Source organism: Rana temporaria, chromosome 3 (assembly GCF_905171775.1).
Source record: "Rana temporaria chromosome 3, aRanTem1.1, whole genome shotgun sequence".
Classification (NCBI taxonomy): Eukaryota; Metazoa; Chordata; class Amphibia; order Anura; family Ranidae; genus Rana; species Rana temporaria.
Window position 1 is genome coordinate 47,937,488 of NC_053491.1, and position 26,387 is coordinate 47,963,874.

At 47.3% G+C, this 26,387-nt stretch overlaps 1 protein-coding gene across 2 annotated transcripts in view; it reads right to left on the bottom strand.

Annotated features, from left to right (window-relative positions):
* MAP1A (microtubule associated protein 1A) overlaps positions 1-26,387 on the bottom strand; it is a 273,677-nt gene that overhangs the window by 190,870 nt on the left and 56,420 nt on the right. For both annotated transcript variants that reach the window (XM_040342530.1, XM_040342528.1), the window contains exon 2: positions 3,536-3,637. In XM_040342530.1, the coding sequence (XP_040198464.1) occupies positions 3,536-3,637 (102 nt within the window). The remainder of the gene's footprint in view (positions 1-3,535; positions 3,638-26,387) is intronic.

The window sequence follows — 26,387 nt, forward strand, 5'->3', positions numbered from 1 at the left end:
TGAACTGTCCAATCCCGAGCAAGGGGGAGTGTCTATACGCAGCACGGCGCGAATCATTACAGCTATTCAAAGCTGTAATGTTCCCCGCGCGTATTAACCAGTCGGCGGCAGCGGGATGCAGGTAAGGGGGACATGGCTGGATATGGGGGGGGGAGACAATGGCTGCATATGGGGTACATGGCTGGATATGGGGGGGAGACAATGGCTGCATATGGGGGGAGACAATGGCTGGATATGGGGGGAGACAATGGCTGCATATGGGGGGAGACATGGCTGCATATGGGGGACATGGCTGGATATGGGGGGGAGACATGGCTGCATATGGGGGGACATGGCTGGATATGGGGGGGAGACATGGCTAGATATGGGGGGGGGACATGGCTGCATATGGGGGGACATGGCTGCATGGGGGGGATATGGGGGGAGACATGGCTGCATATGGGGGACATGGCTGGATATGGGGGGAGACATGGTTGCATATGGGGGGACATGGCTGCATGGGGGGGACATGGCTGGATATGGGGGGACATGGCTGGATATGGGGGGGGCATGGCTGCATATGGGGGGACATGACTGGATATGGGGGGAGACATGGGGGGAGACATGGCTGGATATGGGGGGAGACATGGCTGCATCTGTGGGGGGACATGGCTGCATCTGTGGGGGGACATGGCTGCATTTGTGGGGGGACATGGCTGCATTTGGGGACACATTTTAAAAAAAGTATCGGTATTCGGTATCGGCGAGTACTTGAAAAAAAGTATCGGTACTTGTACTCAGTCCTAAAAAAGTGGTATCGGGACAACGCTAATAATGTATACTGTTTACAAGTTTACAATATATCAGACTCTTAAAGTGATGCTGCCTTTCACTGCAGAAGTGGTAAAAATGCCTAAAGAAGAAATTATTTATACTTGTATTCATATTTTGAAACGCGTTGAGTATACCCATCTACTAGATTTTTTCTTCAGCCCACCATCAGGGTTGTTTTCACAAGCAAGTAGCTGGGGGATACCACTTCTACATATCTTCAACATGTCACTTTTCTTCAAGCACTCTGTGCTATACCATGCTATATGATGTAATTTGTGATCATTTTTTAACCAATTTTGTATTTTTTTATACTGTTTTTAAAAGATATTCAATAAATTTAATCTTTTTACAAAAATAACGTTTGAGTTGCCGTAAAAATCCCAGAACGAGGACATATCTTTCTAAATCTATATTTTTTTAGGGCTGTTACTGATTAAAATTTTCGTGTTCGATTAATGTTTTTTTTTTTTTTTTTACGATTAATCGACTAATTTTGATTAATTATAACGCACATAAAGATCCAAATACTTTTAGCTGATCTCCTTGCATTGCAACTCTGCATTAGTCAGTGGTAAATGTGGTATACACTATATACAATCACCCGACACTAGTTTGTTTCCACAATTCATGACTTACCTACACAGTTCACACAAATACGTTTTAAATTCAAACTGTAGCACTGACGTAAGTAATTTTTTCTTATTAAACTTTAAGAAAAACGTAGAAGGTTCGTTTAACTTTAATTATAAAACTTATCTAGTATATTGACTGTCAGTCACTTTATAGTAGGCAAGTAGGCATCACTTTAGCCAGTCACGCAGACATACCAGAGTGTTTACATTTTCTGGAAGCAGACATGATCACATTTTACTGACAATATACCCTGAAGAACTGAACAGTCTTTTGCACGGACCAGATGTTGCCGATACACAAAGAATTGTCTGCACAAAACTGCTTAGGCCAGGAAAACAATGGTTATTTTTGCCCCCTTCCCCTGATGGAGCCGGATGCATCCTCCTGCTCCACAGATGCAAAGGAACCTCAATCCAATGGGTGCAGTTTGCTCACATTCAGGGTAAGTCTCACTGTCCAGGCTGTCCGGTGACGTCAAGAATTTTGATCGATCAAAAAAATTAAAGATTAATCGAGGAATTCATCTTTAATTTCCCCAGCCCTAATATTTGTATTATTTATTTCATTTTCCAAAACATTACAACTTCAAAAAACTCGCCATGCCTCTTACTTAACACTTTGGACTGTCTAATTTCCAGAAAGGGGTAATTTGGGGGATATGTGTACTGTCCTGGTATTTTTAGGGCCTCGTAAAATGAGATAGGCCGTCAGTACATCAGAACTAATCAATTTTCATATATATATATATATATATATATATACACACTGTACCCTTTTACACTACTGCATCTTCAAAGTCGCACGACTTTACCACGATTCGCGGCCGCAATTTCAGGGAATGGCTGTGTAAGTGCCATCAAAATCGGACCAAAGTAGTGCAGGGACTACTTTGAAGTCGTACTAATATGAATGGTTGTCATTGGAAATCATGGGAAACAACTTATCATGCTACTATGCCATCACAAATCGTGGGACAAGTTGTAAAAGTGTGAAAGGGGCTTTAATAATATACATTGATTTGGGTTATTCTCACCAAAGAAATGTAGCAGAATACATTTTGGCCTAAATTTATGAAGAAAGATTATTCATCGGTCAAATTTTATAGCAGAAATTTTCTGTTTTTGTTTATTTAGAAAAAAAAATATTAAAACACAGTGGTGATTAAATACCACCAAAAGAAAGCTCTAGTTGAGTGAACAAAATGATGCATTTTTTTATATGGATACAGAGCTGTCATTCAAGGTGTGACAGTGCCAAAAGCTGAAATTGGCCTGGGCAGGAAGGGGGTAAAAGTGCCCGGTGTTGACGTGGTTAAAGAGACTCATGGTTGGTATTCTTTATTCCTTATTTGTGGGTAGTAGACATGTGCAGACTGGAATATTTTGTTTCGTTTTTTCGTTTTCGTTTGGAAAATAAATTTATTTAGTTACTCCCGAAAATCGTTTTGAATCATTTCGTTTTTCGTTGGGGAATAGCTTTCGTCCGAAAATGCAATAATACTTGGTTTCTGTCGAATGGTCAAAAGAATATTCGCCAGAACGTCAAATCTTTTTGGTTTCTGTCGAATGGTCAAAAGAATATTCGACGGAACGTCGAATCTTTACGTCGAATCGTACATTTCCGTTCCAATATTCCGCCTACAAGAATTCTAATGTTGTATGACTAGTAATAATGTCGAATCTATTCTCTATATTGTCGAATCTATTTTCTCATAAATCGAAATCTATTCTCTGCAATGTCGAATCTATTATTTCTATAGTGTCGAATCTTTTCTCTATAATGTCGAATCTTTTCTCTATGATGTCGAATCTTTTCCCTATAATGTCAAATCTCTCTATATCGAATTTTTACCGCAACGAAAACGAAAATAAATCATGTTTTATGTCGGATCTTTCGGTTTTCACTACTTGCACTTTCGTTATCGTTTGTTAAAATAACGAAAAAAAATTATTTTCGGACGAAAATGCATTCTAACGAAAACGAATGCACATGTCTAGTGGGTAGAATATGTTATCCACTCTAATTAGTACAATACAACAACATGGCATAATGGTGTCATTAGGAGACGATAATAGGGATATATTCAAACCTTTGACATCTGGAGAAAAGTGAGCAAGATGGCGGGTAACAAAGAGTTTGAGCTGTGCGTCCAGGTCACAGGAGCCGAGGCTGATATTCCATGAGCGGATTCCTGGAAAGAGAATATCAGTATGTTACTGAGCGCAGTATAGATTTCTATGTAACTCTATTAACATCTGTATCTGTTTTATGAAAAAATCCATATCACAATGGTATAAAGGCACCAGGGCGAAGAGCAGGTGTAACTAAGACCCTGGATTCCACGCAATTCACATTGATGATGGTGTGCATTCCATCTCATTGGAAAAGTCAAGACGATGGTCAGCAGTTCATACTTTGTTCAGTGCCACGAAAGGATTTCTTCCACAATGCAGGACCAGGACTGTCTTTAATATTGATTGGACCCTGGGCAAACATTTTCTTGGGCCCTCCCAAATCCACATATCAACTATTTGTGGACAGTGTAGGCTCAAGGGGCAGCTGCTTTGGGACCCACAATAATGACTGGGCCCAGCTGCCCCTTTTGTCCTGCGTTAAAGACGACCCCAGGGACGGTCTGACAACTCATGGGGCCCCGGGCAATAGAAGATTATGGGGCCCCTAGGCTTACAGATGGCCACCACGCCAGCAGGCAGTGCAGAGGCAGGGCAGCTAAAATCTTGGGATTTTCACATAAAAAGTATGTCGGTTTTGGACATATCAGGGACAGATGTAAAAAAAAAAAACATAGATTTTTACATTCTGTCCCTGGTTTTGAAGCCTTGTGGCCCCCTCGGACTCAATGGTCAGTCCGCCCCTGGACAGCCCTGTCATAGACCACAAGGCTTCAATAATGTTCTTATATCACCTATCTTGGTCACCATATGAACTAAAAGGTTCTCCAGCCACCCTAAACCACTTGTGTTTGCAGTGAGGACACACATAATTGACACACATGTCAACACACTAAGGGATTTCTCACACATTGCAAAAAGAAAAAGCCTATTTTAATGTGCATATGTCGCGTGGTGATACCGCGAATGCACTTGTATAAAATGTGCCAACGCCCCGATAAATCGAGAATTTGGATGAAAAGCTATTGGTTGGGCTTTGAGGGCACACAGTATAATTTGGTATAGAAAACTAGAAATTTATTGAATATGAAATATCATAAAATCAAACAGACGTAAAAACAAATTTAAGTCAGTGACTAATACTACAAGGGTAGTGACAACAATATACAATCTTATTATATACAAGCTTTATCTGACAAGCACAGTTATAAGTATGGTGTTGAGTTGTGTATCCCATGTGGTATTTCCGGAGGTTTAATGGAGGCCTTGCTCTACATGTTACGCGCGTTAGCGCTTCCTCAGGAGCATAAGATATTGCATAAGGTAAGTCGCATTGGGGGTAGACAAGCGACAATGGTGTCCTAACCCCACAGTGGCTGAGTGGACAGAGTCTGTCAATCCAGCCTAACGTGGGGATAATATCAAAAAACACATAAAGAAATGTAAAAAAGGGTAATCAGACAGTCAGGTGCTGGTAAGCACTTAAATTCGGATATGGGGGTCTGCACGTGCGGTATTTGAGTGCTCAATGTGCTAGGCTAAGTAGAGTAGATGTAAACATCCAATAGGGCAGTCTTTAGATCCTAGGTATAGGTGCCAAAGGATATTATATGATGCTGCCAGAACAGAATCCTGTAGCCTAGACCGCACCTAAATCCACGCGTGTCCCCAGTAAAACGATGACGCTGATACTTATCACCTGACTGTCTGATTACCCTTTTTTACATTTCTTTATGTGTTTTTTGATATTATCCCCACGTTAGGCTGGATTGACAGACTCTGTCCACTCAGCCACTGTGGGGTTAGGACACCATTGTCGCTTGTCTACCCCCAATGCGACTTACCTTATGCAATATCTTATGCTCCTGAGGAAGCGCTAACGCGCGTAACATGTAGAGCAAGGCCTCCATTAAACCTCCGGAAATACCACATGGGATACACAACTCAACACCATACTTATAACTGTGCTTGTCAGATAAAGCTTGTATATAATAAGATTGTATATTGTTGTCACTACCCGTGTAGTATTAGTCACTGACCTAAATTTGTTTTTACGTCTGTTTGATTTTATGATATTTCATATTCAATAAATTTCTAGTTTTCTATACCAAATTATACTGTGTGCCCTCAAAGCCCAACCAATAGCTTTTCATCCAATTTCTCACACATTGTTTGATCACTGAAGAGCAGTCTGCATTCAGATCGCTCTTCTGAAAGCATTTGACAGGCAGTGAGGAGGTGTTGTATCCTGCTTGAACCTAAATGGGTCACACTCGGCTGGCTCTACACCCCCTGAAAGCAAAAGTGGGTAACAGTGGGTATAATTCACGCTATAGACACGACATCTGTACACCCCTGGCTGCTGCCTCTGCAGGTAAAGGTGGAGCGGTTGGGGGGAGGGGGGGGGATATAAACATGATTGAACCATGGTCTTTTCCTGCCCCCTTAAGTGCTAGTGTGAACAAACCCTGAAAATTAAAAAAAAAAACACTGACAAGGGTTATATCCATCCCTTATTCTATCCAAAATTATTTTATTTTTTTAACTGAACACTGGAAGATTCTATTTTAACATTTTATCACAATAAAGATGTTCTGTGAATGAAGACACAGAAAAATGGAATTTAGGGCCAGATTCACAAAAGGGATACGACGGCGCATCTCCTGATACACCGTCGTATCTCTGTTTCTATCTATGCGACTGATTCATAGAATCAGTTACGCATAGATATCCCTAAGATCCGACAGGTGTAATAGTTTTACACTGTCGGATCTTAGGATGCAGTACCGCGGCCGCCGATGGGGGGAGTTTGCGTCGTAAACCAGCGTCGGGTATGCAAATTAGGAGTTACGGCAGATCCCCGACGGATTTTCGCGCTCGCTACGTCGCCGCTAGTCTAGTTTCCCGTCGCAAAGTTAGTCGTCGTTTTAGGTGCCCTAACTTTAGTCAGCAAACGTATTGCTGTCTAAAGTATGGCCGTCGTTCCCGCGTCGAAATTTAAAATTTAACGTCGTTTGCGTAACACGTCCGGGAATACGGAAGTACGCTACGCGCGTCGCCGTTCGAAAAAATGACGTCACGGCGCGCAAAGCACGGCGGGAGTTAGAAAACGGAGAATGCGCAGTAGGTCCAGCGCGGGAGCGCGCCTAATTTAAATGGCACACGGCCATTTGAATTGGCCCGCCTTGCGCCGGAGGCCGCGGGCGTAGTTTTCATCGCAAGTGCTTTGTGAATCAGGCACTTGCGATGAAAACTTGCGGCGGTGTAACGTATATACGATACGTTACGCTGCCGCGATTCTACGTGAATCTGGCCCACTATTCTTCCCACTGACACAAATGTTGGGGCACTATTCCTCCCACTGACACCAATGAAGAGGCACTACTCTTTATATTGACACCATCAATGGGACATTATTCTTTCTACCGATATCATTTTCTACTCCCTCTGGCCACCATCGGGCCCCCCTAAAGTCTAAAGGGCAATAAACTGACCCTTTGTTTTTAAAGTTTGGAGGCCCCCCTTCTAGTGCAGGGATATCCAAACTTTCTAAACAAAGGGCCAGCCTACTTCAGTAGTGGGAGTAGAAAATGTCTGTGCGTTAGTGGGAGTAAACACTGCCTCAGGCTTGTTGGTCAGTGGGAGTAAAAAAGTACATGTGGTCAGTAGGAGGAATAGTTCTCCAGGATTGGTATTGGTGGGAGGAATAGTGCCCTGCTTTTGGTTTCAGGGAAAGGAATGATGCCCCATTGTTGGTGTCAGTGGAAGGAATAGTGCCCCATTGTCGGTATCAGTGGGAGGAATAGTGCCCCATTGTTGGTGTCAGTGGGAGGCATAGTGCCCAATTATTGGTGTAAGCGGAAGGAAACATGCCCAATCGTTGATGTCAGTATGAGGAATAGTGCTCCACTTTTGGTTTCAGGGAAAGGAATGATGCCCCATTGTTGGTGTCAGTGGAAGGAATAGTGCCCAATTATTGGTGTAGGTGGAAGGAAACATGCCCCATCATTGGTGTCAGCGAGAGGAATAGTGCTATGTATTAGTACCCCACTGTTGGTGTCAATGGAAGGAATTATGCCCCACCATAGGTGTGCGCAGCTTCTTACATTAGGGTGTGCACCCCAAATGTATTAAGACATGGACGTCGTTAGTAGAGCAGTGGATGGTGTCAGTAGAGAAGTGGACTTATCAGAAGCACAGAGGTTGGTGTCCGTAGGGCAGTGGATGGTGTCAGTAGAGAAGTGGACTTATCAGAAGCACAGAGGTTGGTGTCCGTAGGGCAGTGGATGGTGTCAGTAAGTTTTTATTTATGTTATTTTTAAAAAAGATTTTTAGGAGCCCCGTTGGGGGTCTTTGGTGAAATATCAGCAGGGGGAATCTGTGCCGCACGGGGTGATTAGGGTGTGCCCCACTATTAGTGTCAGTGGGAGGAATAACCCCCCTTCATTAGTGTCAGTGGAAGGAATAGTGCACCGTCGTTGGTGTCAGTGGGAGGAATAGTGCCTCAGTGTTGGTGTCATTGGAAGGAATGGGGGATTCTTAATGATGGGGGATTAGTCCTCCCACTGACCCTAATAGTGGGGCACTCCCTAATCACCCCGTGTGGCACAGATTCCCCCTGCTGATATTTCACCAAAGCTCCCCAATGGGGCTTCTAAAAATATTTTTAAAAAATAATCCCTTATTGTCAGTGTCAGTGGGAGGAATAGTGCCCCAACATTGGTGTCAACAGAAGGAATGGTGCTATGTATTAGTACCCCACTGTTAGTGTCAATGGGAGGAATTATGCCCCACTATCGGTGTCAGTGGGAGGAATAATCCCCCATTGTTAGTGTCAGTGGGAGAAATAGTGCCCCATCATTGGTGTCAGCAGGAGGAATGGTGCTATGTATTAGTACCCCAATGTTAGTGTCAATGGGAGGAATTATGCCCCACTATTGGTGTCAGTGGGAGGAATAATCCCCCATTGTTAGTGTCAGTGGGAGGAATAATCAGGAGGAATAGTGCCACGCATTAGTACCCCACTGTTGCTATCAGTGGGAGGAAAAGTGCCCCAAGAGCCAGATAAAGGCAAGAAACGGGCCACAATTGGCCCACAGGCCACAGTTTGGAGACCACTGCTCTAATGCAGAATTAAAATTTAATTCAATTTCTGAGCTATTTCCACACAGATACATTGCTTTATTTAAATTTTCTGGCCAGTGCAGAGTTCCCCTTTTTCTTATTTTGTATACTCCTAAAAATAATGACCAGGAGATAAATAATTTTTTTTCTTTTTTTTTTTTTTTAGAGAATTGATTTATCTCAAATAGCTTGCACTAATTATCTCATATATTTATTGAGTTTTCAGTATTTACTGTAAATTTCATGTTACTTTGATGAATTGACTCTTTTATTATATCATGCAATATTTCCAAAAATAACACAAATATCACATGTGCTAACAGTTCGTGAACGGACCCCACTGTGCCATAGATTTATTGCTGATAATTATATCATAACATAACACAAAACAATGTCATCATATCCACCTCCGTTCTCTATCAGGCTCCAGCAACCACATGCTATTCTTCAAAATTATAGTCGTTCTGTGCTAGCAATTTTAATCTATTGTATTTATAAATTTCCAGCAGGAAATGCATATACACAATCACACATTTATGCATTTAAATGTCTTATTTATTAGGATAAGGGAATTGTCTGGCATTATACAGTAGCAATTAGATGTTTATGCCACACACATCATAAAAAAAATACTATCTGCTGTCCCTAAAAACGACGCTATGACTTTGTGATTGCAATATGTATGCAGCTATAAAAAATGTACTTTAATCCAGTAAGCCATGTAAACAGAAAATGTGGTCAGGGAAGCCATAAACTGCGGGAAGCAGTGCAGAATCTTTTATTATATTGTTGGGAAATAAGAACATACGGTATGTGTCACAAATACACTGAATTTATCTCAACTTGTTTTTCTTTCTTTTTAACCACTTAAGACCCGGACAGCTAAAGGACCCGGACAGGTTTTGCGATTCGGCACTGCGTCGCTTTAACAGACAATTGCGCGGTCGTGCGACGTGGCTCCCAAACAAAATTGGCGTCCTTTTTTCCCCACAAATAGAGCTTTCTTTTGGTGGTATTTGATCACCTCTGCGTTTTTTTTGCGCTATAAACAAAAATAGAGCGACAATTTTGAAAACAAATGCAATATTTTTTACTTTTCGCTATATTAAATATCCCCAAAAAAATATATAAAAAAAACATTTTTTTTCGTTAGTTTAGGCTGATACGTATTCTTCTACCTATTTTTGTTAAAAAAAAATCGCAATAAGCGTTTATCAGTTGGTTTGCGCAAAATTTATAGCGTTTACAAAATAGGGGATAGTTTTATTGCATTTTTATAATTTTTTTTTTTTTAGTACTAATGGCGGCGATCAGCGATTTTTTTCATGACTGCGACATTATGGCGGACACTTCGGACAATTTTGACACATTTTTGGGACCATTGGCATTTTCACAGCAAAAAATGCATTTAAAATTCATTGTTTACTGTGAAAATTAAAGTTGCAGTTTGGGAGTTAACCACAGGGGGCGCTGAAGAGGTTATGTGTGATCTCATGTGTGTTTACAACTGTAGGGGGCCGTGGCTGTAGGTGTGACGTCATCGATTGTGAATCCCTATAAAAGGGATCACACGATCGATGCCGCCGCCACAGTGAAGAACGGGGAAGCTGTGTTTACATACAGCTCTCCCCGTTCCTTAGCTCCGGGGACCGATCGTGGGACTCCAGCGGCAATCGGGTCCGCGGGTCCGGTCACGGAGCTTCGGACCGGGTCGCGGGCGCGCACCCGCGACCCAGGGCTGGGTACTAGCACATGACGTGCCTGTACGTGCATGTGCCCAGCCGTGCCATTCTGCCAATGTAAAAGTGCAGGAGGCGGTCCTTAACCTCTTGACCACTGGGCACTTAAACCCCCTTCCTAACCAGACCAATTTTCAGCTTTCGGTGCTCTCACAATTTGAATGACAATAACTCAGTCATACAACATTGTACCCATTTGAAATTTTTGTCCTTTTTTTCACACAAATAGAGCTTTCTTTTGGTGGTATTTGATCACCTCTGCGGTTTTTATTTTTTGCGCTATAAAAGAAAAACGACAGAAAATTCTGTAAAAAAAAAACAAAAAAACTTGTTTCTGTCATATTCGCAGGTTATTTCTCACACACAGCATATGCTTACCACGAATTACACCCCAAAACACATTCTGCTATTCCTCCCGAGTATGGCGATACCCCATGTGTGCGACTTTTACACGGCGTGGCCACATAGAGAGGCCCAACATGCAGGGAGCGCCATCAGGCGTTCTGGAACACCCAGACCAATTCTTACAATTACATAGAACACCAAAACATTATATATGCAGAGTATTGGGGTATTGCGGAGTATTGGGGTATTGCGGAGTATTGGGGTATTGCGGAGTATTGGGGTATTGCGGAGTATTGGGGTATTGCGGAGTATTGCGGGGTATTGGAGTATTGCGGGGTATTGGAGTATTGCGGGGTATTGGAGTATTGCGGGGTATTGGAGTATTGGGGTATTGCAGAGTATTGGGGTATTGCCAGAGTATGGGGGGTATTGCCAGAGTATGGGGGGTATTGCCAGAGTATGGGGGGTATTGCCAGAGTATGGGGGGTATTGCCAGAGTATGGGGGGTATTGCCAGAGTATGGAGGGTATTGCCAGAGTATGGAGGGTATTGCCAGAGTATGGGGGTTATTGCCAGAGTATGGGGGGTATTGCCAGAGTATGGGGGGTATTGCCAGAGTATGGGGGGTATTGCCAGAGCATGGGGGGTATTGCCAGAGCATGGGGGGTATTGCCAGAGCATGGGGGGTATTGCCAGAGCATGGGGTATTTGCAGAGTATTGCGCAGGGATAGCTGAGCTGGGATGGATCTGTGACTGCAGTTGTCCAGCCACAGCAGTGCTGACACCCCGCGTTCCCCCCCCTCTCCTCTCGCACTGTACCGAACGGTACAGAGAGGGGAGGGAGGAACCGGCGTCATCAAATGACGCCGGTTTGTTGACAAGTGATCGCTCCGTCATTTGACGGAGCGATCACGTGGTAAACGGCCGCTATCAGCGGCAATTTACCGTGATCCGTGATGCGCCGGGTCTTCTAGACCCGGCGAGCACGGACACTTCCGTGAGCGCGCCCCAGGGGACGCGCAAACGCGGAAGTGCACGAGGACGTCCCAGGGACGTCCTGTCACAGTAACTCGACCGCGCTGTAGCAGTATTTTTGCTATAGCGCGGTCGGCAAGAGGTTAAGTGGTTAAACACCTGATGGCCAGGCAGTGGCTTTCTCATCCTGACTGGACATCATATGACGTTCAGAATGCGCTGCTCGTGTGTGCCCCCGGGCGCATCACTGATCGTGGTAAAGAGCCTATGACGTAGGCTCTTTACCATGTGATCACTTAGGCCGCATACACATGGTCGAACATGTCCGCGGACCAGTTTCCGCGGACATGTCCGACCGTGTGTACGGCCTAGCGGACAGGTTTCCAGCGGACAAAAGTTTCTTAGCAAGCTAAGAAACGTGTCCGCTGGAAACATGTCCGTCGGACATGTCCGATGGTTAGTGCACCTAATCGGACATGTCCGCTGGTTATGACGTGTAACCAGCGTCCTGAAATCCCGCACATGCGTCGAATTGATTCGATGCATGCGTGGAAGCATTGCACTTCCGTGTTTGAGAAAGTCGGTGTCTTCTACGTCACCGTGTTCTCTGTCCGCTGGGATTTTGGTCTGATGGTGTGTACACACATCAGACCAAAAGCTCCCAGGAGACATGTCCGATGAAAACGGTCCGCGGACCGTTTTCATCGGACATGTCTCCTCGTGTGTACGGGGCCTTACACACAGTTTTTAAAGAACCTCAGCAGGTAGGTTGTTCCAAACTAAGCACAGATCTTCTGTGGATGTAATCTGCCTCGAATCCCTCTGTCTCTTCATGTAATCCAGTGGCGGTGCGTCCATAAAGGGCGCATGAGCGTCACCCCCCGCCTCCTGCACCGCTGCTCTATCATCATAGATAGATTCATCGCTTAAAGGGGTCCGATCATTGGATGGATGCAGGCCCGGACTGGGACAAAAAATAGGCCTGGGCATTTAAGACTGAGCAGGCTGGGGAAGGGGGGCACGGCGGCGGCGCTTCACAGCGGCAGTTAATGATGGGATGTGGGGTTCCAGCACCTTGTACCTCTGGACCCCTTTACACTACACAGCACCCTGCACCCCTTTACATTACATAGCACAGCACCTCTGGACCCTTTTACATTACACAGCACCCTGCACCTCTGGACCCCTTTACATTACACAGCACTCTGCACCTCTGGACCCTTTTACATTACACAGCACCCTGCACCTCTGGACCCCTTTACATTACACAGCACCCTGCACCTCTGGACCCCTTTACATTACACAGCACCCTGCACCTCTGGACCCCTTTACATTACACAGCACCTTGCACCTCTGGACCCCTTTAAGTTACACAGTACCCTGTACCTCTGGACCCCTTTACATTACACAGCACCTTGCACCTCTGGACCCCTTTAGATTACACAGCACCCTGCACCTCTGGACCCCTTTACATTACACAGCACCCTGTACCTTTGGACCCCTTTACATTACACAGCACCTTGCACCTCTGGACCCCTTTACATTACACAGCACCCTGCACCTCTGGACTCCTTTACATTACACAGCACCCTGTACCTCTGGACCCCTTTGCATTACACAGCACCCTGCATGTGACTTCCAGTGAATTGATGTTGGTCTTCGGTTTTGTATCGGTCCTACTATTTACCCTTATTTGTGATCAACGCTATACTAGACTTTCCTACCATGTGGATCACCATCAGAAGGTGTATTGGGTGCCATTCAGAAAGAATAAATGGCATCAGTGCACTTAAAGTGGTTGCAAACCTTCGTGTTTTTTCACCTTGAAAAAACACCTTGCAGTCACCGGACCCCCGATCCCCCGTTTTACTTACTTACTTCCGTGGCCGCGATCCTACGTTGCTTTCCCCCAGGACTTGTCGGCTCTTCATTGGATGATTGATAGAAGCGCAGCCACTGGCTCCCCGCTGCTGTCAATCAAATCCAATGACGTGGCCGCCGGGGCGCGGAGCCGAGTCATACAATTGGCATCTATGGACGCTGATTGTATGGCACAGGAGCACGCCCGCAAGGTAACCCCCTCGGGAGAGAGCTTCCCAGAGGGGGTTAGCTCTTGTGGGGTGGAACCGTGAGAGCCGCCGTGGGACCCCCAGAAGAGGATGATCGGGGCCACTCTGTGCAAAACAAACTGCACAGTGGAGGTAAGTATGACATGTTTGTTATTTTTTTTTTAAATAGCTGACCCTTTACAATCACTTTAACATCCAATGTTACTGGAATAAACACGCTGGCCCAGATTCAAGTAGAATTGCGCGATATTTGCGGGGGAGCAGGGCAACGATTTTGCCCTGCGCCCCCGCAAATATTTTGCGCTGCCCTCGATTCACGGAGCAGTAGCTCTGTGAATTGCGAGGGCGCGCCGGCAAATTTGCCCGGCGTAAGCGCGCGCAAGTTAAATGATCCCGCCGGGGGCGGTAATCATTTAAATTAGGCGCCCTCCCGCGCCGAGCGTACAGCGCATGCTCCGTCGGGAAACTTTCCCGACATGCATTGCGGCAAATGACGTCGCAAGGACGTCATTTGCTTCTAAGTGAACGTGAATGGCGTCCAGCGCCATTCACGTTTCACTTACGCAAACGCTGTGAAATTCAAATTTCACGGCGCGGGAAGGCCGGCTATACTTTAGCATTGGCTGCCCCTACTATTAGAAGGGGCAGCCTTGCGCTAAAAGTAGCCGTACGGAAACTCCGTACCTGGCATGCGCGGGGCCTGCGCAAGCTTGTGAATCAGTGGTAGTATGCAATTTGCATACTACACGCTGATACACAATGGGAGCGCCCCCTAGCGGCCCCCGCAAGAATGCAGCCTAAAATCTGCGAGGCATAAGAGCCTTATGCCGCGCAGATTTTAGCCTGTAGTCGGTGTAACGAGGTTCCTGAATCAGGAGCACTCGTTGCACCGGAGCAAGTAAGCACTTGCGCTGCGTAACCTATGGTTGCGCGGGCGTAAGTGCTTCTTGAATCTGGGCCGCTGTGAACAGACCCACAAGTCACAAACAATTGTGCAATCAAAACACAGCAGTGTATCTCGATGCTTCCACTCTCTGCTGATCCTCATGGCCATATATCTACGGGTGTAAGGGGGACCTCTGCAATGGAGTTCCCTGGTCTGCACATCTATGACACCAATTACAGAGGAGCAATTCTAGGAAGCAGAATGAATTTTATATTATAGAGAACATAACTGTTGGACATTCTGTGCTGCTGAGGACTATTGTCCCAAGATCGCCACCATCATTTAAAAATTATAAGTAATCCTATGCTTAGATAAAGTGTCCTATCATATGTTTTCAGCATTACCCGTTCAAACAATATTCATTTTATTGCAGGTATAGATTGGACGGCAAGATCTACTACTTCCTTGATAGTCTGCACCCCCCCCCCCCAAAAAAAAAAAAAAAAAACGAAAATTCTCTCTATTTCTCCAACTCTCTCTCTCTCTCTTTCTTCTATGTTTTCCATGTTCCTATTAATTTATTATTTTTTATTGCAGGCATTGATTGGGCAACAACATCTAGAGCTGATCTTTTGGATCCCTGGAAGACGAGACTGGCGCCCATTCAAAAATTTATTAAAAGACAAACAAAAAGACAAAAAACAAACAAAAAAACAAAAAAAAAACAAAAAAACAAAAAAAATATATACAGCTGTTTTCTTTGTTTCTCTGTTTCTATTAATCTATACATTGTTATTGCAGGAATTGAGCAATAAGATCTACAGATTCCCCAACCTTCATCACCCCTGCATTGCTGGACGTTCATCTGCTTCGCTGGATGATGTGACAATGGAGGGACAACGAGGGACATTTTTTCAGATTAGTATTTTTTTACACACTTGGGGCCAAATCCACAAAGATCGTGCCTAACTTAATTTTTTCCATTTAAGTTACACTGCCTTAAAATTTCAACCTAAGTGCCCGATCCACAAAGCACTTACCTAGAAATTTTGGGCTGTGTAACTTAAATTCCGCCTTTGCAAGGCATTCCTATTCTAATGGGGGCGATTCCCATTTAAATTAGGCGCGCTCCCGCGCCGGCCGTACTGCGCATGCTCGTGACGTCATTTTCCCGACGTGCATAGCGCGAAATGACGTTACGACGAGCTCTGTGGATTGCGACGGGTCAATAAACTTGCGTCGGGAAAAAAAAAAGATACGGCGGGAAAAAAAAAATTCAAAATTTAAAAAAAATCGCGTCGCTGGACAGAAAGGTCTGCTTTTACATGGTGTACTAACTTTACACCATGTAAAAGCAGCCCTAATTTTGCGTATGCAAACTAAAACTTACGGAGAAAAAACTAAGCTGAAAATCTTCGTGGATCTCCGTAAGTGCTAATTTGCATACCAGAAGCGGCATTTCGACTCGAAATGCCCCCAGCGGCGGATGCGGTACTGCATCCTAAGATCCGGCAGTGTAAGTCCCTTACACATGTCGGATCTTCTGCCTAACTATGGAAAACTGATTCTGTGGATCAGTTCCATAGTTAGGAACAGGGATACGACGGCGTTACAGCAATTACGCCGTCGTATCCCTTTTGTGGATTTGGCCCTTGCTGTCCAGGGCAATTTTTTTTACATTTTTCACACATATGTTGAAATCGACATTTTTAGATAGAAAATTAGTTAGAGCCCCCAAACATGACATATTCTGTGAATGCAGAAGCCCTGGAGAATACCATGGTGGCTGCTGCAATTTTTGTATGCCACATGATATTTGCACAGCTATTGATCAAACACATGAGGGTTGATTTACTAAAAGCAAATAGCCTGTGCACTTTGAAAATGCAACTGCTCCAGAGCTTAGTAAATGAGGGGAAGCTCTGCTGACTTCCATCACCCATCACCCAATCATGACTAAGCAAAAATTATTTTTACATTTTCCTTGCACGTGATTGGGTATTTTTTGAAAAAGGGAAGCTTCGCCTCATATTCTAAGCTCTGGAGCAACTGCGCACAGTCTATTTGCCTTTAGCAAATCAACCCCAAAAAGTAAAATAATGTCCTTTAGTGTAGAAACATCCCAAAAATTGTGCGCTAAGTCCATAATATCACAGCTACGTATTGTTATTAAAGGGGTGGTTTACCCTAAAAACTACTTTTTCTTATTACACTGGCCCCCCACATTACAATACGATTAAGCCTATTATCTATTTTTTGATGCTGTACATACCTTCGTACAGCTATTCACCCGTGGCTTTGGGGTTGCGAGTCCCGCGGGAGTGGGCGTTCCTAACATGTCTGTGATTGACGTTTTGACCAAAAACGAGCTCCCCCCCGTCGCGTAAGCCGCATCACGGTTGGCGAAAGGAGCCAAACGGCGATGCGCATGCGCAGTATAGCGCCGACTCGCCGTTCGGCTCCTTTCGCCAACAGTGACGCGACTTACGCGGCGGGGGGGAGCTCGTTTTTGGTCAAAACGTCAATCACAGACATGTTAGGAACGCCCACTCCCGCGGGACTCGCAACCCGGATGCCACGGGTGAATAGCTGTACGAAGGTATGTACAGCATCAAAAAAAAGATAATAGGCTTAATCGTATTGTAATGTGGGGGGCCAGTGTAATAAGAAAAAGTAGTTTTTAGGGTGAACCTCCCCTTTAAAGGGGTACTTAGCGTTTCCAGCCCAAACCTCCCAACTTTTTGAAATAGGAACGAGGGACGCCTATAAACAAAAGTATGTAGGCATAAGACACACCTCCTGCCACGCCCTACTAAAGGTGAATTCCACATAAAAAAAAACTAGTTAAGTGCTTTTTTTGATACTATTATTCCTTTAAATTGGCTTTTGAAATTTACAAATGCACAAGTAATAAGGCCGAGCAGCGGCCTGTGTTTATGGGAGGAGCCCGGGGAGCCTATATAATCTCCTCGCCTCCCTCCGGGCTCCGTCGGCTTCCTGTCTCAGCACGAGACTTCCGGCGCACTTCGATTGCGTCATCCGTCGCATCCGCGTCATCCAGCCGACACACACCGCCGCAGACACCGAGACGCCCCTCCGTTCGCCTCCGCCCGACCGCGACAAGGTAGGCCTGCTCCCCCAGCACCCGACCCCCGCCCGCACCGGAGCCTCACCAGCCATTTCGGCCCCCACCGCACCAGCACAGCCCGCACGGCTGCAGCGGCCACACATTTCTACACATGTCGCCCCACGTCCTGCTCACCCCCCTCCCCTTTTTTCACTGTCTCTCCTTTGGTCATATTCTCCTGTCACTTGTCAATTACCTGTCCGGTAAATGTAATGGTTGCCTGGCCGTACACAGGAATAACACTTGCACGTCCACTTGTCTAAATGTTCCCACGTTTAATATGTAAATTTTGCTCACTGACAATCTGCATCCAACCTAGGACAGCTTCACTTGTCTTGCATATTGAGAGACGCTCATAGGTTCACTGCATAGAAGCACAATCAGAATGCCTATCAGTGCTGCAACACTTGCGTGGCTTCTTATAAATGTTCACTGCAGGGCTCTCCAGGGCATGCAATGTTTTGGATAAATCATGTGTCTCAGGTGGCTGAGTTAAACGATTACCACATGCCGTACATGCACATGTTGATTCACAGGCACTCATCACTACTTTCCATGCTGCATGTATTCATGTCGTTTTAAACTGTATATTTTCTTCCCCTCTGCTTTTTTTTTTTTTTTCTCCTCTCTCGTGTTTTGTTGTCATTGTTTTCTTACCCACTTCACACACGCACTTCCGCACAGCAAACCAAACTTGCAGCTTCCCTGTTTCCCTGCAGTTGCAGCTGAATCGCTCATCCCCAAACCCCACCTGAGCTGGGACGCATATCTCCATCCCACATAGGAAACCCACGTGATTCATCCCTCGGGTAGGTTACGGGTTACTGCACCCCTTTAATTGCACGGCAATGCAGGAGGCACTCACCCTGTCAATTGTTGCGCCGTGCCTCATGCTTTTACACAGCCGTTCATTTTTCCCCACTGGCTTCAGAGCAATTCCAGACACACCCCACTTGCCTCCATACGCTTACCTCCACACAACCCGCACTCCTCACGCGCACGCACACCAGCCACCGCACCCTCGCTCAGCAGCGGCCTCACCCCTAGTTCACGCTCCAAAGCCCGGCAGTCGCCGGCCACACAACAACGCACTGTCACGCCTCTTGTGGGACGTTCCCTTCTTACCCAGCTGCAGTACATCTTGGGTGTACACAAGCACCTCCTCAGCTGCAGCCTCACCCCATTCCATACATGGCCAAATCCACCGTGGCCCCTTTCAGTACATGCTCCAGAGCCCGGTTGTCAGTCACAATCACAGTGCACCGGTTCATGCCTCTGTCATGGCTCATTTCAGCCACTCGCCCTACCACAAACACACCCCAGCAAGCCCACACACGTCCTCACACACAGTCCGGACCCAAACATGCCCCTCTCTTTTAGCCCCATTTCAGCACATGCTCCAGAGTTTCGCATCTCTGCCATGGGAATTTCTGTCACTCATTTACTTGACACAAGTCCAGATCTCAACCCCTGCACGTTCCCGCTGGCAGCCTTGCCTCGAACGTTCCCCAACAGTGTCACCCTCATTTCAGCACATGCTCCAGAGCCCCCGCGTTGCCAGCCACACCAGCAACGCACCGTTTCAGGCCTCTGTCATGGGACATTTCGGCCACCAAGCCGTCCTCGCCGCCTCACCCCCTTCGTCGGTCGCTTACAACATTTGAGCTTGGCTAGCACCCGTCCTTATATATTGTCATTTCTCCACAGGTCAGTCAAGCTCACCAGCTCCCCCTGCACACCAGATTCAGTAATTTCTACAGGTAAAAAAAAAAAAAAAAAAAAGGGGGATCCCCCATCCCCGGCAGGACACGGAAACAACCCGTTTTATCTCACCCCTGCAGGTTCCCGCTCGTCCCACCCCGACCTCGTAGACAAGACTCCGTACCCAGGGCACGACTTACCCTGAGTCATGTCTCAGGACGGCAGCGAAGACCTTTTTGCCCCTTCCTCACCGCCCCCTGCTTCAGAGAGCGGCAGCGCACGCTCCTTCAGGGGATGGACCATCCCCAAGTTAACAGCGGAGTTGAGGCGCAAGCATGTGCCCTTTCCGTCCACAGCCAGGAAGGCAGAACTCTTCAGGCTCCTGTTCCCACCTCCTGCTTCAAACAACTCCCCACCAGCCTCACCCGGACCGAGCACCCAGCGAACCTCGCTACACTCCATATCCACCACCGTGTCCCAACTCCACAACATGGTCGCAACACTCTCCACCACTATTACAGACGTACAGACGAGAATGATGCTTCTGGAGGCTCGCCCACCTACAGCTACCCCCGATCCATCCACGCTCACCCCGTCGACAGTACAACCGCAAATACCTCTCCCGCTTACACCCGCAGGCAAGTGCTCCGTAGTCCTCCCAGCCCACTTGGTACCTGCCAACATCAGGAAGGACATCCTGGACGGCAAGGACATCAACCTAGCCTCCCTCCTCATTTCAGTACACGACCTAGCCGAGAACAAGGCCTACGCCTGGGGAGACGTCTCAGTGGTCCTCAAGGCCAAAGACCCAAGGCTTAACCGTAAATTATCGGTCCCGGAATTCGCCTTGGCCTTTGGCATGCTCAGAGACGTCCTATGCTCCGCCTCACCCAGTAGGAGGGAAGAGCTGGACCTTTATCTCCACACCATAGTGGATCTGGGCTACAAGTACGGAGGGTTTTCATTCTATGACTACCACCGCTCCTTCTCAGCCAAAGCAGCGGCCAGGCTGCTGCAGTTCCAGACAGCTACAGATTGGAGTCTCATGGACACCGAGCTGTTCTGCCGTCACTTTGCTGGCCTGCGCTCACCATTATGCGCTGTTTGCCAGTCCTCCACTCACACCGCCACCTGGTGCGCCAACACCGCCAGCACCACCTCCAACACTCGCCCGTTCGAACTCCCCTCGACCTCGAGGGCAGCTCCGTGCCTACCGGCCACCCAGCAGACGTCCCAGGCCGACAAGTTCGGGCGCCCAGTACAGACCCTAGGCGGCGCGGCCATCTGCAATAATTTTAACCATGGCTCCTGCAACTTCAGCCAATGCCGTCTGCTCCATGTCTGCCTTACGTGCCATAGAGCGCACCCCAGGACCCTATGCCTAGTCAAGCAACAAAAGAAGACCTGACTAGGCCGCATTAACATCCCCTGGCTGGAACTCTACCTCACCTCCCACCCCCCCCCCTCCCTCACCACCTTCCTCGTCCAAGGCTTCACAGAAGGGTTCCACACAGGCCTCATTTCACTACCCCACACAACGCACGAATGTAGAAACCTGCGCTCAGCCGCCACAGACGAGCAGGCCATAGACCAGCTCTTACAGACAGAGCTAGAGCGAGGCTTCATCATAGGCCCCTTCACCACACCCCCCTTCAGCACCTGGAGAGTCAGCCCTATTGGGCTTGTCAAGGGCAAGTTTTCAAATAAAACACGTTTAGTTTACGATCTGTCTGCGCCTCATTCTTCCCCCACCCCCAGCCTGAACTCCTTGATCCCCTCGGAGGAGTTCTCCCTAAAATACGCGTCTGTAGACATGGCAATCCAAGCCATAATTAAAACCGGCACGGGCACCTGGCTCTCCAAGGCCGACATCTCAGACGCCTTTAAACTCTTGCCTATCCACCCGTCCCTCTGGTGTTGGCATGGCATGAAATGGAGAGAGTCATACTACTTCGCCACCAAGCTGACGTTTGGCTCCAAGTCTAGTCCCTGGCTCTTCGACACCTTCGCACAGACTCTCACCTGGATTCTCGTGCACCAAGCCCATTGTCAACAAGTCATCCACTACTTGGATGACTTTTTGCTAATTGAACGACCCGACACGCCTCCAGGAGACCTCCAAAAGTTGAGACTCGTCTTCAAAAATCTCAACGTCCCCCTCGCAGAACACAAAGTAGAAGGCCCAGCACACTCCATTACCTTCCTCGGAGTTAATCTGGATACCACCTCCATGCAAGCCAGCCTCCCCCCCGACAAACTGACCCGCATCAGGGCAGTCCTCCATAGTTTCACCCAAACGCAGGGCTGCACCAGGAAGCAGCTGCAGTCCCTCCTGGGAATGCTAAACTTTGCAGTAAGGATCATCCCTCAGGGCCGATCCTTCGTGTCACGCCTTCTGGTCTTCCTTTCCCATGCACAGGACCCTGATCAGATTCTCAGGTTGGATACCGCAGCCTTAGCGGACCTCTCGATGTGGGAAGAATTTCTCACCAACTGGAACGGTATATCAATGTTTATACCGTCAGTGTCACCCCTTTCCCCACAAGTAGTGACCGACGCCGCAGCCTCCACAGGTTTTGCAGCTATTTTTGGCCACCACTGGTTCGCAGGACCGTGGCCGCCAGAAATACTAGCGATCCCGGGCTTCACCCAGACGTCCTCCTTGTTCGAGTTGTACCCAATCGTAGCAGCCGCCCAACTCTGGGGCCACAGCTGGGCTGGACAAACTGTTACCTTCACCACCGACAACCAGGCCACAGCCGACATTATTAACAAGGGCAGGTCCAGGTCTCTTGTTGTAATGTCCTTCCTACGTCGGCTAGTGCAACTGTCCTTGCTACACCAATTCAATGTGCATTGTACCTTCCTCCCCGGCAAGTGTAATCTCGCCGCAGACGCCTTGTCCCGCTTTAATTATGCCTCTTTTTTTCAGCAGAAACCCGCAGCCGATCCATCTTCAGCCCCTATCCCTCCTTGGTCTCAACTGACCCTGGACTGACACAGCACCTACAGCAAGCTACCCAGCTGATCAACCAGTCTCTCTCCCGCAATACCCTCAAAGCCTATCACACGGCTTGGGACACCTTTACCAACTTCTTGACGCGCCACTCCGCTAACACCACCCCGAGTGTCAAGCACGTATTGGCCTTCATCTCCTACTGTCACACTTGCCAGTCCCTTTCATACAACACTATCCGTCTCTACCTGGCTGGCGTCCAGCACTTTCTGGCCTTACACGATCCGGCGAAGCCTTCGCTGTTTACGTCCCACGCAGTCAAAGCTGCCCTACGCGCAGTCCGGAAGCAACAACCAGTTGTCAACGCCAAACGCCTGCCCATTACCAGCACCATATTTAGAGACCTGTCCGCCATCCTCGCCACATCCCCGTTTGGCCTCCTGCCTAGCTTGGTCATACAAGCGGCCATCTACCTAGCGTATTATGGTTTCCTCCGACCCAGCGAGTTTGCCTTCAACAGCCCTGCCGGCCAAGTCCTGCGCAGACGACACTTGGTCCGCCATCAAGACCGCTTCACGCTTCACCTCACTACCACCAAAACACAGCAATCAGGCCCCGGCTTAGACATCGCCATTTACAAGACAGGTAACGCCTGGTGCCCAGTATCCGTGTTGGACCGCCTACTCTTACTTTTGCCAGCCCAATCAGACTCCGCTCCTCTACTCCCTTTTCCGGACAAACCTCTGAACACCAGCCAGTTCATTAAACACGTGAGGATCCTCCTTCGGACTCTGCACCTCAATCCTACCCAGTATTCGGGCCACTCCTTTCGTATCGGAGCAGCCTCAACCGCCTCGCGACACGGGGTCCCCGACCATATCATTAAGAAGCTAGGCAGGTGGAAGTCTGCCTGCTTCGCTAGGTACATTCCTGACCCTCAGGCGGAGATGGCACAAGCCTTCGCCATACTTGCTCACTAATGTTCTGACTCAATAAAACCATAACCCTACCTGAATGTTTTGCCCCCTTATTCTGGCGTACCGTCCATTAGGGCCAGCGCACACTTCAGGTCCATTGTATGTTGTGAGTCCTAGTCAGTATGTGTCCATGTCCGTGTCGGCCGTAGGGCTCCGACCATAAGTAATAAGGCCGAGCAGCGGCCTGTGTTTATGGGAGGAGCCCGGGGAGCCTATATAATCTCCTCGCCTCCCTCCGGGCTCCGTCGGCTTCCTGTCTCAGCACGAGACTTCCGGCGCACTTCGCCCACCCCCCCCATCCCATTTAACAGGAATTCCCAGGTTCATTCCTCTCCACAACATTTATCATTTAACAGGGTATGCCCCCTTATTCTGGCGTACCGTCCATTAGGGCCAGCGCACACTTCAGGTCCATTGTATGTTGTGAGTCCTAGTCAGTATGTGTCCATGTCCGTGTCGGCCGTAGGGCTCCGACCATAAATGTAGAATTTGGATTAAAGGTTTAGCACTGGGGAACACTTTTTGAAAAATAAATAGTGCATTTTATGTAAAACTATATAGATCAGACCAAAATGAGGGACAAATGAGGGTCAGAGGGACTTTGTTCCAAATCAGCGACAGTCCCTCGAAATCATTGGGAGCTATGTAAACCCCACTTGGAGAAGTGAACATTTATTTCCCAAAAAAATAAAAGCAGTGCTCAGGACCTCTAGAAACACCTGATGTGCTGTTGTGTAGTGCAGGTAAGTACAGCATAGTGTAGAGCAGTGGTCTCCAAACTGTGGCCCAAGGGCCGGATGTGGCCCTTTGCTTGCCTTTAGCTGGCCCTTGGGGCACTATCCCTCCCACTGATACGAGACACTATTCTGCCATCTGAAACGAACAATGGAGCACCATTTCTCCCATTGACACAACTAATAGAGCACTATTCCTCCCTATGATACCAGCAATTGGGCACTATTCCTCCCCCTAATACCAGATGTTTACTAACAATGGGCCATATTCTGAGTATAGTTACGATGGAGTATCTCAGGATACTCCATCGTATCTCTCTTTTTTGGCCCGTGTATCTATGCGAGTGATTCTTAGAATCATTTTCGCATAGATACGCTGAAGATCCGACATGTGTAAGATTTTTACACATTCATTAAATCTTTTACACACTTTTATAAAAATATGTTGGTGCTCTGGTGGGGGGAGGGCCTTCCATGGAGGAGAAATGGAGATAAGTGGCAGCATCAGATGACAGTGACACACTGCTTCTTCCTGTGTCCATGCCATGTGTTCTGCTTCTTGGACGCTGTGCTACAGTATGGAGAAGATGGAAGGAGGAGGTGGGTGGAGCCAACACTCCCACTCAGGGGCGGAAAAGGAAAAAGGCTCCGTTCTAATCGCTGGGGCTCTCCTCCTCGTCAGCAGTGGCTCCGACGTGACTGACGTCAGCAGGAAACACTAGAGGCTGAGCCAGTGACACCGCTCCATCCACTGCCTCCTGGTTCAGCGCAGCGCATTTAGAACAGAGTGGGGCAGATTCAGATAGATTAGCGGATCTTTAGATCCGCGTAATCTATCAGATTTTCGATCCGCCGGTCCAATTTAGCGAGGCCAGTGCAGTATTCACAAAGCACTTACCTCGAAAATAGCACCGTCGGATCGTAACTCCCCCGGCGGAATTCAAATTCCGTGGCTAGGGGGAGTGTACAATTTAAATCAGGCGCGTTCCCGTGCCGATTTAACTGCGCATGCGTCGCCGGTGAAATTTGCCAGTGCACATGCTCCAAATGACATCGCTAGGACGTCAATGTTATCGGCGGCTACGTAAATTCCGGCCATCCGTATTCCCAATCGACTGACGCAAACGACGTAAAAATTTGAATCTCGGCGCGGGAACGACGGCCATACTTAACATTAGCTACCCCTCATATAGCAGGGGTAACTATCCGCCGGAAAAAGCCGAACGCAAACGACGTTAAAAAAAAGCGACGGGCGGGCGTTCGGTCTTGAATCGGCGGTTCTCCTCATTTGCATATCCGACGCGTAAAAAACTGCGACGACACCTAGCGGCCGGCGGTAGATTCCAGCCTAAGATCCGACTGGTGTAAGACACTTACACCAGTCGGATCTAAGGGAGATCTATGCGGTACTGAATCTTATGAATCAGTCGCATAGATCCGACCGTCGTATCTCAGAGATACGACGGCGGATCAGGAGATACGCCGTCGTATCCCCTTGATGAATCTGCCCCAGTCTCTCTCTCGGCGCCGCTCCACTCACCTCTGCTCCTCCTGGTCCAGCGCAGCATAATAATAACACATGTCTCTCTCTCGGCACCGCTGATCGGCAGGTGATACTGAGAGAGAGACTTGGGACTGCAGTCAGACAGGAAAATGCCCCCCCCCCCTGGATCCACCCCTGACTTAGCTACAACTGGCAGTTGGAAAGCTAAAGTGATTCTGCGTTCACACCTGAGTGCAGGGCCGCTGATAGGGGGGAGACCACCAGTCCTCCTGTAGGGGGCCCGGGCACACAGGGGGGGCCAAACACCAGAGGGAAGGAGGGACAATTACAGGCAGCAGCTGAATACCCTCCCGTCGACTTTTAGCTGTTGCAGGGAGAGACACAGACACAACTGCCCGCTTCCTTGTCCTGTTGAAATATTTTTTTTAACCTTGTGTTGTTTTAATCCATTGTAAAAAAAATAGAAAATTATATAAAAATAATTTGTAAAAATTGTAAAATAAAATAATCAATTTATTTAAAAAAAAATTATAAAATGTTTTTGTTCAAAAATTTAGAAAACTATTTAAAAAAGGGCTAATTCACACAGCTTTTCTGTCATCTGTGTGTCCGCTAAGAATGATTTTAGTATATTTATTGTGAAAAAATTTTTTTATATATATTTGAGGGGG